At 31.6% G+C, this 15,590-nt stretch overlaps 1 protein-coding gene across 1 annotated transcript in view; it reads right to left on the bottom strand.

Annotated features, from left to right (window-relative positions):
* CDC73 (cell division cycle 73) overlaps positions 1-15,590 on the bottom strand; it is a 120,291-nt gene that overhangs the window by 17,457 nt on the left and 87,244 nt on the right. The window contains exons 11-13 of the mRNA XM_031937078.1: positions 6,520-6,577; positions 1,056-1,091; positions 90-177 (exon numbers count right to left, since the gene is read on the bottom strand). Coding sequence (XP_031792938.1) covers positions 90-177; positions 1,056-1,091; positions 6,520-6,577 — 182 coding nt within the window. The remainder of the gene's footprint in view (positions 1-89; positions 178-1,055; positions 1,092-6,519; positions 6,578-15,590) is intronic.

Below are 15,590 nucleotides of genomic sequence, written 5' to 3'. Positions count from 1 at the left end.
ATCCCACTAAGAAAAGATAAATAAATAAATGGAGTCACTTTTATATCTGAAGATAATCTTTTAGAAACACATGTTCATCAACTACTTACTTTAGGTCCTGGAGAAGGTCTTTTGCATTAAGCATAGTTATTAAAGAGGTGGTAGCTGCTGGAATAATGATAATAGGTGTTCGAGATCCTAGAAACAAGAAGAAATGTAACAATGTTTTGTTACATAAAGGAAATGAAAATCAAAAACAGCTATAAAGTGCTACCTCATCTGAAATGCCCCAAACAGAAAAGGCAATAGTTATTTTTAGAGGGCTTGAAAGACAGTTTGTAGAACTATGAACCAGTCCAACCATTCTTGAAATTAATTTGTAATCATGCAAGAAAGGTCACTAAACTGCTCATACTTTGATCCATTTTGCTACTGGTTATATAAATCCCAATAATGCCAATGACAGAGGAAAATGTTGCATATATACCAAAATATCCAGCTATACCTCCTGTGGTAAACAAAATAAAACAAAAATTCATCTGGAAATAAAAGAAGTACCCAATGAGTAGGGAACAGTTGGGCAAACTAAAGCATATGAATGCAGCAGAGAATCATTATACTGAAATGAATGGAAGAATTCAGAGAAGCCTTATATGAAGTGAAGGAAAGTGAAGTACAACTAGAATAAATATACAGAGCAACTATAAAAATGTAATAGAGTACACTATTAAAAGATAACCATGAATCAAAGGCACTATTCAATACTGCTTCCAGGAGGATGTTTGGAATATATTTAGTTATTACTAACAGAAAAGCAGTAGATTATGAATGAGTAAGAAAATGTTAGTGTTATACAGATCTACTTAGCTTTTATCATGAGGGAAGGAAGAATTAATGCATAATTGAGGGTGAGAAATTATTAAGGAAGTAACAGTAATATATAAAATGAATTTAAGATGTTTTACAACAATTGAAATGGTGATCATTTAATCAAATAAATTTTCTTCCTTTGCTGAAAACTACCTATAGTGTTCACATTTATTTTTGAGGGGAAAAATTTAGAACCACATACATACCTTTCTTCTGGTTTGGGGGTGGTCTTGCTTGGGAAACTGTAAAATTTGGAATGTTACAAAAACTTAATTATTTTTAAAAAGTCAAGATGATCTAAAAATATGAAAAAAAATCACAAAAATGAGACTAATATAATAATGGTCTAGTGAAAGAACATAATAAGCCCCAATTCAAAGACTCTAATAATGATATATGGTAATGATAATTCATTATCATTTCTCTACAAATACATCAGAATCTCCAAGTACCAGGTTTAGCTTCTGCTCAAAAGTTATTACAATATAACAATTTTATGAGATTTTCTGTTGAGAATTCATCCATAATGAAGTTTCACAACATTATTACTTTTATAATAAAGATATTTAAGTTTTGTCCCTTTTTATGTGTAAGAAGGCCATCAACAGAAAAAGAATTAATTTTTGTAAAGGATTGTTTCGCCAATATCTTTAATATGGTATATAAAATAAGATGTACAGCATTCAGCCCATCAAAATAAAACAGGTAATTAAAAAAAAATGCAGATAAATGATATTAGATATTATTCTAAAGACTCTAGAAATAGCCTTTAAGACAGAATACATGGAAGGGAGAAAAGAAGTCCATGCCTAAATCAGTAGCTAGGTGAAAAAACTCTTTAAGAATAACTGATTAGGCAGTTTTGCTACTTGTCAGTAATTAAGGCAAAAGATGTAGTTTCAAGCAGATTTTAAATTACTAGCCAAAAGAAAAATATATACATTACTTGTAAGCTTCTTTGACCTTGTTAACTATTCATTATCAATGGAAAACTGAGGCCATCCCTTATTAGTTCATTAGCTCCTATCTAGTTCAGGCCTTTATTACCTCATGTCCTGGTTATTTCAATAGTCGCCCAGTTTCTTTTCCCTCTCTACTCCATTTGCCTTCTCCCATGAGACTAACTTTGTTCAAGAACACACTCTGATCTTATTGTTTTCCTACTGAGAATCCATCAGTAGTTCATCAATTACTATCCTCCGGAATAAAGTTCACATATTCTGGCATGATGCTATAACCCAGTTTCAACCAATAGAAAAAGTGGATTAAGTTGGGAAGCAGAAAACACATGTTAGAATCCTAACTCTACCACAGGGTGAATTTTATAAAAAAATATTCCCTCCATAAAAATTTTAACAATACTTATATTACTTCACAGGGCTTTCCATAATGATCACACAGGAAAATATGTTTAATATAATGTCATATAAATCTAAGTTGCTATTATTAACTTCCTATGCTGTACTCCAATTGTTCTACTCATGTAATAGACACAACTTCTAGAATATTACTCTTCAAAATCACATTCATAATACAATAGATTTAGAATTAAGGGATCCTAGATATCTAGTTCAACCTTCTCATTTTATAGATGAGGAAACTCTTATGCAATGACAGAAACAGTTACTAAATTTAGTTTCTCTGAATCAAAAGTCTGTGGTCTTTCTTGTCACTCCTTCCTTGTCCCCATACTTAATGCTTCTGAAATTACCTTTCATTTACACTTATTTATAAGGAAGTTATGTTTGATTTTTTGTTTGTTTATTGTCTCTTCCTGTATTAGAAGGTTAAGTTCCCTTAGGTCAAAGCTGGTATATATAACCTTTCTTTGCACTCTCAGAGCTTAGCACAGTACTTAATTTTGGTCACCTTTCATTTTCAAAGAGGACCAGACCAATGATATCACATGTCTTGCATATAAGGGATTTAGATTTAAGTAAGGCAAAGTTGCACAGAGCTGTCAGTCCCACTCTACCTGAGTACTTGAAATTGAATGGCAACACAAAAGTCAAGACAACTGGATGACGGCCAGGATGTAGTGGATATATAATAAATGTTCTCTTTTTCTGCCTCTTACTTTCATCCCCTCTCATTGTACCTGAACCTATTTTTCAAGGGCCAGTTCAAATGCTATCACCTGACATTAAATGATGATTGTCTTCAAAACTTTTAGAGTTTATTATTTGTGCCCCATGTAGGCACAATTACTGAATGTACAGAAAAGAAAGTTTTCTGCAGTCATGGGAATTGTGAAATAGTTCAACAATATAAATGGGCATAGTTTTATCAGTGGAAATGACCTTAAAGAAGATATATTATCACCTCCTTTTCCATAAAAGCTTTACCATCTAACTTACTTGAACCTATAGATGCTGTGTTTACCTCCAAATGTGAATTCTTTAAGAGCAAGGATTGCCTCTACTTTTCTTTCTACATCCCAGAGCTTAGCAAGAGCTTTAGGGTTTTGCACACAGTAAGCACTATTAAACATATTTTTGCTGATTGATTGCAGTTGCCTATATAAACATTAATGTATAATTTGTGTACATATTTAATTCACTCAACTATATTATAAATTCACATTTTAAACTTCTTTGTATTTAATTCAGTTCCACAATTTTTACTAAGCTCTTATTCTGTACATTAACATATTAGGTGCTAGAGAGGCAAATAAAAAATTCATAGTTCTTGCTGCTTGGATGTGGGTGAGGAGACTGGACTGTAGAGAAAAAATGATTTATACAGAGTACGATACAAAGTAGAAAACGGAGTGAAGTGCTAGAAGAAATTAGAGCAAGGCCAGGCCCCTTTATCAGAGGCAGTGGATGCAGCACGTTACAAGGAAGAGATGGCATATACTTGTATATTTTAAGAAGAGAGGGTCTTCAATTCTTTCCACAGTGGCTAGCAAAGAACTTGTCACATGGTTTGGATTCAAAAAGGAAGAGTATGTGAGATGGGAACTGGAACTATGATTTCACTGGTACATAAAACCCCAGATGAGAAAATAACTTCTATTGGTATAAACTGGAACCTTCTCTGAAATTAATATCCAAAGTGTTGCCTAAGTTCTAGAGAACTTAAGGGACCCGCTGAGGACACAAATACAGTCTATCGAAAGCAAAGCTTGAACCTAGATTTTCCAGACTTTAAAGCAAGATCTATTTACTCATTAAGCATCTGCTAGATGAGGAATAGAGTACATGAAAGGGAGATATTCTGTTCTTCTATAAAACTACAGTGAAAGAAAATTTGATATGCCCTGTTAAGCTCTAGAAAACAGAACTTAAGAAAGGCAAATTTAGGTTCTATGAAAGAAGAAAATGTCCTCAGTAAGATAGTATTTCAATAAGACAGTTTGGTATGATGGATTTCCAACTGGACCCAGAGAGAACAGTAATTAATGGGTTGATGGCTACTTGTACCAGTCTGAAGGATGAGCTCCAGAGTTTAATGTCATACAACTCAGTTTTTAGCCTTTCTTTTTCTCCACAGGATTTTCAATGAATTGAAAATACAAGTTTTGGGGATCAAGTTGACAAGGACTGCTTAACATACTAAATGACAGAACTGGGTTTAAAAGCTCTCTCAAAGATAGAAGGATAAACATATTCCAATATGAACCTCACAATCAGTCAATAAAAATTTTAAATGTCCTTAATTTATTGGCAAACATGGAATTTCTGACACTTTCCCCCTACTCACTATGAGGCTAGATAATTGGGGGAGGGGGGGGTGAGGGAGAGAGAGGAAGGAAAGTAGACACGACTGTAATTGTACTGACCAAATCTAGATCTGGAGAAAAGTGGAGAAAATTCACTTACTTTTCTTTATTATGCCTTTAGGGTGATGAATACTGTATATAATACAGACACCTTGGTTGGTGGTCATTGGTTTTACTGCTCAAGACTTGGAGATTCAACTTTAGCACCTAACAAATACTGATATATGATCCTGGGTAAAACATTTAATTCCTCAGTGCTCTAGACAATTTTCTAAGACTGATTCTAAGTTTTAAAAAAAGTTCTGACCTGAACTGGTAGGAGTGCCTTATAACTATTATATCATAAATCAAGTCCTTACTCCCTATTCCTAGTCTGTTATTAGAAAAGTAGAATAAGAAAATGAGAGTAGTACAATTTTAGATACTAACCTTCTCATCTCAATAACTGTAGTCCTTAGAATCAGTGTAGAAGATGAAGCATATGAACATATATTTGAAGGGCAAGTTTCTTTAAAAAATCTATTCAATGACTCAGGTTTCATTGCATTTAATGGAATCCCAAGATAATATATAACAGAGGACTGACCACACATATTTAAGTACCATCACACAATGTCAATAGATCTCTATTACCGATATAAGTGAAGCCCAATTTATATGTACTATGATTCAGAAACTTTGGTTTTTAGATAGTTGATAAACACTTCCCTACAAGTGAGTTTTACAAACTGGTAACTGAGTTCCCAGGAGAGTATACAAAAGTATATTTAATTCATGACAGCACACAAAATAATGCTTTAGAATCAAACTATCATTTCTATGGGAAACTTATTCTGAATTTAAAACTTCTAGAACCTTTCTATCTTCTTACCACTGAAAGCTTAAAAATGTTATTTTATTTATAAAGTTGTTTTATTTTTAAAAACACTAATATGACTGTCTTCTTTTGTCTCTTTTTATTTATATGGTTATTTATAAAAGCAGAATCACTAAGACACTAGTAGCAATAAGCTAAAAAATAATAAAGAAGGCAGGCATTGTAAAGTGGTCAAGCTTATGTAACACCAATTCATGGGAAAAGGGAAATTTCAATGGATGATTAAAAAACAAGTCCATTAACTAGGAGAATATTAATATTTAGAACCTGAATTATGTGTGACAAACTAGGCTAGACTGGAGAAGAGCAGGTGCAGAGCAGGGAGAAACAATTGTAGAAAATAAAGACAAAGTAGAATAAAATTGCAATAATGGGAAAATATGCTTGTTAAATATTCTGAAACAATGATCTTCCATATATCACATCATCACATTATTTAAAGTAAGAGACAAAATAATACTAGAGTTTTAAAATTCTAGTTGGATTTTCTTTTAAAAGGATGATTTAGAAAGTTTTGAGCACTAAGGACTTAAAAGCTACATAAGAAAATTTCTGCCTAAATACTGTTGTTTTTTGTCCTTCTCATAAATGAAGAACACTTTCTAAAAAAATTATGCCTACTCAAGTTTCAAAAATGTCATTCCACAAACCTTTTGGCTGTATCCTGTATCTTATTTAAATGTGTTCACACATCACTGAGGAGGACTTTTTTTTTTAAAGGATCAAGTTAAAAAAGCTTTAAAGTTATGTTTAGCCTATGATAACATCAATCAAAGAACTAAATGAAGAAAAGAAGTTACCTTTTAAAAATTATAAAGCAATTGTTCACTTGTGAGATTTATACAGCAAGACAAGAATAAAGTGTACTAGCATCTTTTTTAAAAAGGTATTATTGCTTGTACAAAAACATAAAGGATAGGACATAATTCTAAAATCTCTCTGTGTATTCTTAAAAGATTTTAAGAACAAATTTTAAGAACAAAATGCATTAACACACAATTTCAACATTCAACATAATTTTCACTGGTATATTAGTTTTAAAATATGGCACAATTCATAATAATTTTACCTGGTCTTGGTACTGGTTGTGCAGCTGGAGTTTGAGTCTTACGAGCTGATGCACCCTCCTTTAAAACAAACAAATAAAAGTCAAAATTTCAAAATATGTCAACCAAAAACAAAACATTTAAATGAATGAAAATACCTAAAGGCTAAAATATCTATCTTTAATGCTTAATTAAAGCATCTGCTTTATTCTTGGCTCTTGATGCCAAAAACATTTGGGTTAGAAATAAAAAAAGATTTAGTGAAAGCCAAAGAATTTTGTTACTCCCTGCTGCTGTGGAATACCTATCCTTCTTTTTATCCCTTGTACAAATGGATTTAGTGGTATGACATCCCCTTTTCCCCTAAGGTCACAAGTGATTGTCTGTCCTTGCTTACTACTTTCTGACAGGGCTACTCAGAAGCCTCCAATAAGAAGCAAGTACAAGCAATATGGCAACAATACAGTTCAAAAGTTTATTTAAAAGCAACACATGACTATTACCAAAGAAGCGACAGCTTCTATAGGGAAATGACCACCCACCATGCTAGTCTTCCAAAATCAGATTTAAGCCATCATTGTTAGACAAATTCCAACTTTTAGTTAGTCCAAGTCAATAATTTGTAACAAGTCTACTAGAATCTTCAAAGTCCATAGGAACAATCTAGGTTGATTCTAGCATTATCATTTGCAACCTGTCTCAGGTCACCTTGATCCAGTGACACTGGCTGTTCCTTGAAGAAGAGACTTCCATTTCCTGACTAAGAAGACTCTATGCATATAAAGATTTCTGGAGCGCAGATCCTTCATTTATTTTCTCAGATAGGCTGAAAACCCAACAAAGGTCCCTTTCGTTATCAATCTGTGGTCTGATGATTATCTAATTTGATTTTTACAATGGTGCTATGAAGAAAGTACTATAGATAATATTATTTTTCCTTTTATAGACAAAGAAACTGAGGCTTAGAGAGGTAAAGTATTTTGTCTATGATCACAAAGCTAGTAAGCTCTAGAAATGAGGTATGGATCTAGTTTTTTCTTAACTAAAAATCCAGTCCTCTTACCATTGCATCATGATGCCAAATTCAACAGGTATTTCAAATTTTTAAAGATTTATTGTATACCAGTGCATATTCCAAGCTATGTTACCTTTAAGTTTGGCTAAATAATTGGCTTATCTTTTTCTTTCCAATAGCATTTTTGATTTTAATACCACAACATTTCTTGTGTACAAGTCAAAAATAAAAAATTATATCTTACTTATGCATGATATAGATCTCCAGTAGTGTGTGTGTGTGTATGTATGTATGTATGTATCTATGTATGTACATATAAAAATGTAAACTTAAAATCAAACATGTAATTAATTATATATACTTCTTAAATATTTAAGAAAAATGATTAAAGTATTCCAAGGTTGTGAATCATACTTCACCTTCAATGGACTTCAAATCATGATTTAAGAAGATAGCCAAGTCCAACCTATGCTATATTTGGTCAAGGTAATTTTTCTTCTCAATTCATAATGGGAACAAAATAGGAGAACTGGAAAATATTTAGACATTGATGCTTATATGAGGTATGGTACCCTTATGACATTGCTAAGTGGTTTTTAAGAAAATTTTACAAACTATTCCAATTTCTTCACTATTGCTACTTTCACAATAATTCACAAGACTTCTTTTATTTAAGATACAGAGAAGATATTTATTAAAAACAAATTTAATTATTTCAGAGTAATAGCACTACCAGATTGTTATTCTAATAAAATAATTGACTTATTTGTGTTAAAGTCAGAAAGGCCAAATGCAGTTCTAAAAAATGTAAAAAGACGCTTCTAAAAGTGCTTGAGAAACTTAAAAAAACCTGGTCTCTTACATCGAATAATACAAATATGCCCTAGGTAATCTTATTTGAACAATTATTTTGCTAAGGAAACTATTTCTTCAGAGACTGCAAATATAAACTTTAGTCCAACTATGCTTGATTCATCATAAATCCAAATTTTGTAGAATTCAGCGAGTTTTAATTGTACATGTACAAAGTCAAGATTAACACTTCTATCAGACTTCAAATCAGTATTTTATTACTTCCATTGTATCCATGTTCTTAATTAAATTATTCTACAGTATTAGAATAATAGTAATTTCAAATACTTATTCATTTTATCATATGAAATTATGTACCCTCTTCAAAAAATGAGCGACTGAAATGATAAATTGTCATCATCTGGTACAACATGCTGTCATTTAGCATCTGTTTTGTTATGAGTGATAACAAAAGTGAATCCTAAGAGTATATTTCATTCTTGATGAACAGATAGATTAACTCTTAAAACTTTAAGAGTTTAAGTTTATATTAGTCATTCCAGCAGCAACTACCTTCTCTTCCCCCTGTAAAACACAATGTATTTGGAGTCAGAACCTCTTAGACCTCATTGACTTAATTTCCTCATTAATTTATTTGGTTTCTGTTTTCTAATCTATAAAATTAGGGTGATGGAGTAGCTACAAGATGAATGGAAAATAATTATAGGAAGGCACTAGAATTAAGGGTAACTGAGGAAAAGCTTCCTATAGAAAGAGAAATTTTAGCTGGGATTTGAAGGAAGCCAGAGAAGTCAGGAGACAGAGATGAGGAGGGAAAAAATTATAAGCATGGGAGACAGCCAGTGAAAATGTCTTTTGTTGGGGGTGGGGGATTAAGGATTTCCTTATGGAAGCTGTAGACTAAATCTGGGTGGGTGGGAGAGTACAGTGCTATGCAACATTTGATTTGTAATCAAATGATGCTGAGCATGAATTTTTGGCTACTATGGTATATGACCAAAGGCAGGTAACACAATCTCTCAGCTCTTCAATGTCTTCATCTAAAAACTAGAGGGCTGAATTTTTAATTTCTAACTCTAAATGCATTGCTCTTCTAATTTCAAATTTTCATATTTCATGCCTTTACATCAAATAAGAACTATTAGCTTGAAAAAGGTCACCAGCATTAAACTTATTGCAGAAGAAAAAGTAAATCAATACAAAAAATATAAAACAAAGTTCTTAGGGATTTTGTTTGTAGTAGTACTAGTGCTTAATGAAGGAAAAATTTAATCAAGCATAATTTTAGTCCTGTGTCAAATCTAAAGAAAGATACATACCATTCCTAACAGCTTTATATTATAAACCAGCACTGGTTGTGTTGTCATTTTGTCTAAAAAATATTTCACTCATTATTGACAAATGATTATAGCATTCTATTCAAATAATGCATGTTTGACAGATAGCTATGAATTAGCCAAAACATCTGAGTATGTATTTTTTACAATTTTTTGTATTTTTATTCTGGTAGAATGGTAGAGACCTAATATTACGACAAGAAAAAAAAGTTGTGAAAGTTGTGGAAACCAAAAAAGATCCTATTATAAAGAACCAAGTGGTATATAAGTGGTACTTTTTTATAGGGCAGTAAGGTACTTGACGACCAAGACTTTAAAAAACAACAAAACTTTTAATAGCTTACAGTACACAACACAGATATTAAATGGTCACATACTTAAAATGACAGAAGCATTAGCTAACAACATAGATACTAGAATATTTGAGAGAATAAAATAAGATGAAATCCAGAAGGCAAGAAATTTCCTGGTTTTCTCAGGAAAATAGAAAAAAAAATTTTTTTTCTTTACCCTTTTTGAATCAAAGATTAGTAAAAATGAAAGGATTTAGTTTTTAAAATAGATATTCTAAACAATCACTTTAAACAAATTTTTAATTCTATTAATCATTCTAAACCAAAAGTTCTTAGAATGGAATCACTGAACTTTAAAAAATAACTTTTAGTTCATAATTAATTTCTTGTGTAATCTGTATTTCATTGTATGCATTTAAAATATTATTCTAATAAGAAATCTATAGACTACAACAGAATGCCAAAAGGCCCATGACACAAAAGATTAAGGGTTTTTGTTCTAAAATAAATACAAATCATTAATAGTAAAATTAATTAATTAAGCATGACTTTGACAAACTCTTTTAAAAGAGTTCTTCTGGCCTTAAGTAATATTATTTACATTCTATAGGCATACAAACTCAATGGGGGAAATGACTATTTTATCTACATCACAGTGAAGTTATGAGGAATTTTGCAAATTTTAGAAAGACACTTTACACATGAGTTATAATCAGTATAATAATCATTAAACTAACAACTATTAAGTACCTTCTATGAAGAATCAGAGAATCACAAAATTTTGGATTTTAGACCAATCTTACGAGATTATTTATCTAAATCTTTTTATTTTAGAGAAAATAAATGTTCAATAACTTGCCCAAGATTACATTTATGTAATTGATATGAATCCAGAATTACTGATATTTGACAAATAAAAGAAAAAACAAAAACCTGATCATTATGATTCAATATTGAGTTTTTCAAAATATTTGGAAAACATGTGAAAAATACTATGTAGCAGGGGGCAGCTAGTTAGTTGGTGCAGTGGATAGAGCACCAGTCCTGAACCATAACCTGAGATCAAATTTGACCTCAACTTAATACTTCATAGCTGTGTGACCCTGGGCAAGTCACTTAATCCCAATTGCCTGAGCCACCCCCCCCCCCCAAAAAAAAACCTCTATCTAGCCAGGAGAAGAAAGGCATCAGCACAGACACACACAGAAAAACCAAAACAATTGCCTTGGCCTACAACAACAACAAATCCTATCTACCCAGGAGAAGAAAGGCATCAACACAGACACACCAAAAAAAAAAAAAAAATCTTTAAACAAAACAAAACAAAAGGAGTTGACAAGACATGTTAACTGGAGAAGAAAACCTGCTTTTTTTCACTGAAGTGAGAGAAAATTTCTGCCAAGACTTCCGCAGTTTTAAGAAGAAAAAAAAGGGGGAGAGAGGGGTAGAGAAACACCTAGAATTAAAATAAAAGAAGCCAAATACTAGATTCACAATTGCAAACTGGCAGAAAACAGCAGGACATAGAACACCTGGTATTTAAATTCTCAATGACTTTTTCAATAAACTAATATTATACTATATATCCCAGAAAAAGTAAATATGTTATTTTATCAGAGAAGCAGGTAATTTAGTTTTCAAAAAAAAATACAATTTAAATTAATAATATTGAAAAATGTGATATTATGTAGTTTAAACTCCAGGAATTATACTGTGTTTAGAGTGGACAAAACACAAAAACACCATGCCTAATTCATATGCTGATACTGTGCAAGCTAAAGTTAAGGCTGCTAAATAGTACAATATGAATATTCATAAAAAACTAATTTAGAAACAAAACCATGCAATTTGAACAAAAAACTTCTGTCTTTAAAAGATTACTTGCACCATATTTGAATAATAATAAAAATGAGTACGTTAAATCTAGCTTTCCTACTTTACTAGGAAAGTTATATTTACAAACTTAAAAAAGTTCTTAATCACTTGGGAGTAACAAACTAAAGGGTCAATGAAAGGATAAAAGCAATGAGTTCTAATTGCTCAGTATTACAGTCTGAAGATATGGTTTATTGTTAAATATCTGGACATGCAGAGCTCAGTTATGTCAGTCACAGCAGATCAAACTCTATCTAGCATGACAAAATTTTCATTGCTATGCTAATAGTGTCTGAAGAATATTCAACTTTAGTAAACTATACTAAAATCAAAACCAAAAAGGAGGGATTCAAAGTAATATTCAATATTCTGATTTCTTTAAAAATATTTATTTTCTAAGAAATAGAATAAGCTACTAATCAACTCCTTAAGAAAAAATCCCCAGGACCAGACAGATTTACATGTGAATTCTACCAAATGTTTAAAGAATAATTAATTCCAATGCTATATAAACTATCTGAAAAAATAGGGATTGAAGGAGTCCTACCAAATTCCTTTTATGGCACAGACATGGTACCGATACCCAAACCAGGTAGGTTGAAAACAAAGAAAATTATAGACCAATCTCCCTAATGAATATTGAAGCAAAAATATTAAAATATTAGCAAAAAGATTACAGAAAATCATCATCAGGATAATATACCATGACCAAGGTAAGGTTTATACCAGGAATGCAGGGCTGGTTCAATATTAGGAAAATTATTAGCATGATTGACTATATCAACAACCAAACTAACTAATCAAAAACCATATGATCATCTCCATAAATGCAGAAAAAGCATTTGATAAAATCCATCAAGAATATTTATTTTCTTTATATAACAACAACTAGATTATACTGGATAGGCATTTCCAAAGGGAATGATTTTTAGAAAAAAAGAAAACTCACCACCTACTTCCAAGCATCAAGGGAAGCAATTTTACATTTTTAAGACAGGCATATAAAGTCTACTTCTACTGTTGTACATAAACACAAATACATTAATTTAAATGAATATTTCAACAATACTAGAGAGTTAAACCACAAAAACATCATAGCTATAAGAAACACCAGAGATGGAAGTATCAGAACTTTGTTAATATAAACATTTAAAATTAGATGAAAATTTCATTTCTTATGTAAGAATCTATTTTTTTTTATTACAAAAACCTTATTTCCCTTCCAATATTTACAACCCAGTTTTTCTAGTCTGCTTCAGTCATTTTCTGTTGAATTCATTTTTAAATGACTGAATGATATAAATAATGTTTTATATTCTGATAGTTTCCAACAACATTTTTCCTTTTGTGTTGTGGGGTTTAATGGTTCTTAACTGAATAAATTTCTGCTAAACTTCATCTATTTTTGGTACCCAAAACTATTTTTACCATTGTTACTACTAATAAAAAAAACCAATTAGGTATTTCACAACTACATAATTTTCCTTTTCTATATAGTATAGAGAAAAACAAGATTTGGGAGAAGCAAAAACATTTTAAAATTGCTTTAGTTACTACATACAATCATTAACTTCCCTGATATCCTCATTGTCAACTGCCTCTCTCAGTAGAGAAATCAGAGAACGCAACTGCCTCTCATTCTCCTTGTATCATCATCATCCTCTCACACGAAGAGATCCACACTACAGATCTGAGTTAGACCTCCAGCAGCCACTGGCAGGTGGCTCCTATATGACAATAATTAGTGGAGACACTATATACATGTGCAGATAATACAAAATGTATATAAAAAGGTAATTTGGAAAGATAAGACATTAATAACTGAGGGGAATTAAGAAAAGTTTTAGGAAGAAGATGGCACATTTCTGAATTTGGAAGGAACCCTGCAGATGACACTGTGTGCTGATTTCATCAAGTCATAGAATACTTCAGAACCTCTTAGAAGAAATCTCTCATCCACTCAAGAACTTGGCTAGTGCACCTACCTCCATAACCAAGAGCAAGCACATGAATGCAGATAGGTGGTACAGTAAATAGCAGCATAAAATATAGAAATGTTCCATTTAATTTGTAAAGCTCAAATGAAATGAGCAGAACTAGAAAATCATTACAAACGGCAACAAAAAGACTATATGACGATCAATCCTGATGCATGTGGTTCTCTTCAACAATGAGATGATTCAAACCAGTTCTAATTGTTCAGTAATAAAGAGTCCTCTACACTCTATAGGAAATGAGTGTGTACCACAACATAGCATTTCCACTCTTCCTATTATTGTTTGCTTGCATTTGTTTTCCTTTTCAGGTTTTTTTCTTTCTTTCGATCCGATTTTTCCTGTGCAGCAAGATAACTGTATAAATAGGTGTACATATATTGGATTTAACATATATTTTAACATATTTAGCATGTATTGGACATGCTAGGGGAGGGGTGGAGGGAAGGAGGGGCAAATTTGAAACAGAAGGTTTTGCAAGGGTCAATGTTAAAAAAATTACCATGCATGCTTTGTAAATAAAAGCTATAATAATAATTTTTTAAAAATTAAGAAAATATTAATTTGTAAAACTCTTCACAACTTGACCCAAACTATCTGGATATTATTCTCCTTCTTGTTTCCATAATCCAGGCAAATAGGCCTTCTCTTTATTCCTCACACACAAGTATTCCTCTCCTTGACTTGATAAGTTTCTTGAAAATTAGGGTTGCTTTTGATAGTTGTATCCATGGAGCTTAGAAGAGTGCCTAGCCCACAGCAGATGCTTAATAAATTTTTGCTGATTGACAGCTCAGACAGACAATCAGTTCAACCTACATTTGTACAGGAAGAGGAAAGTAGGAGAATATGAAAATTAAGTAGCTATAAAGCTACTTAAATGTCATCGAGTTTCTTCCAGAAATAAAGCTCATCTTTTTAAAGCCAATATTATAGTGGTGTTGCTGTGTGGCAGTGAGAACACAACAGTCTTTAATAAAAGAGTATAAATGAATTCATAAAAATGCATATCACATAGAGGATAATGAAGAGGCACAAGAAGGGGCTGAGGTCACTGATTCATATAAACAATGAGGAACTTTGAAGAACAAGAGTAAAAAATATAGGGAGATTCATGCCAAGTAAAGAAAATGGAAAAGCAGCAATGGCTAACAGATAGAGAGCCAAAGTGATATTCTAGTGGGATATAGCGGGAACCTAATAAATGCTTAGTGATTAACTGATATAACACTAAGTTAATTATGATGGTAAATTTAAATACAAGTTTGAAATCCTTTATTTAAAAAACAAAAGTGAAGTTATCTTTATAATGTGGAAATTATTAATATTATATACTCAGGCAAAGTTATGATATTATGTATTAACAGTATGTGCATTTTTAGGAAAATAATGTCCATAAATATTTCAAAGGTCCTTTTAGTAACTGATTCACCTCTCTATTTTGCAATTCTTCTGCTAATCTCTCCAAATACTTTAGAAGTCTTCACTATTTAAATCCATAATAGTATTATATTACTAAATTCACCAATTACATGTTATACATCAGTTATTAATTAATTTATTTCTTAAATGATTACTACATATAAGGCACTGAAAAGACCTGAAATCATAGAAAGAAAATCTAAGTTTATTTTTCAGTCATCTAACCCTACACACCATTTAATGTCCTCCAATTTCCTCTACCTTATATCTCTATGCCTTGAGCCAACATTTCCCCACTCCTTGACTATTATATATTATCTTATATCTGCAATTCATGTTCTTTCA

The sequence above is a fragment of the Sarcophilus harrisii genome, chromosome 4 (assembly GCF_902635505.1).
Source record: "Sarcophilus harrisii chromosome 4, mSarHar1.11, whole genome shotgun sequence".
NCBI lineage: Eukaryota > Metazoa > Chordata > Mammalia > Dasyuromorphia > Dasyuridae > Sarcophilus > Sarcophilus harrisii.
Note: the sequence above shows the minus strand (reverse complement) of the source record. Positions and strands in the feature narration are given on the sequence as shown.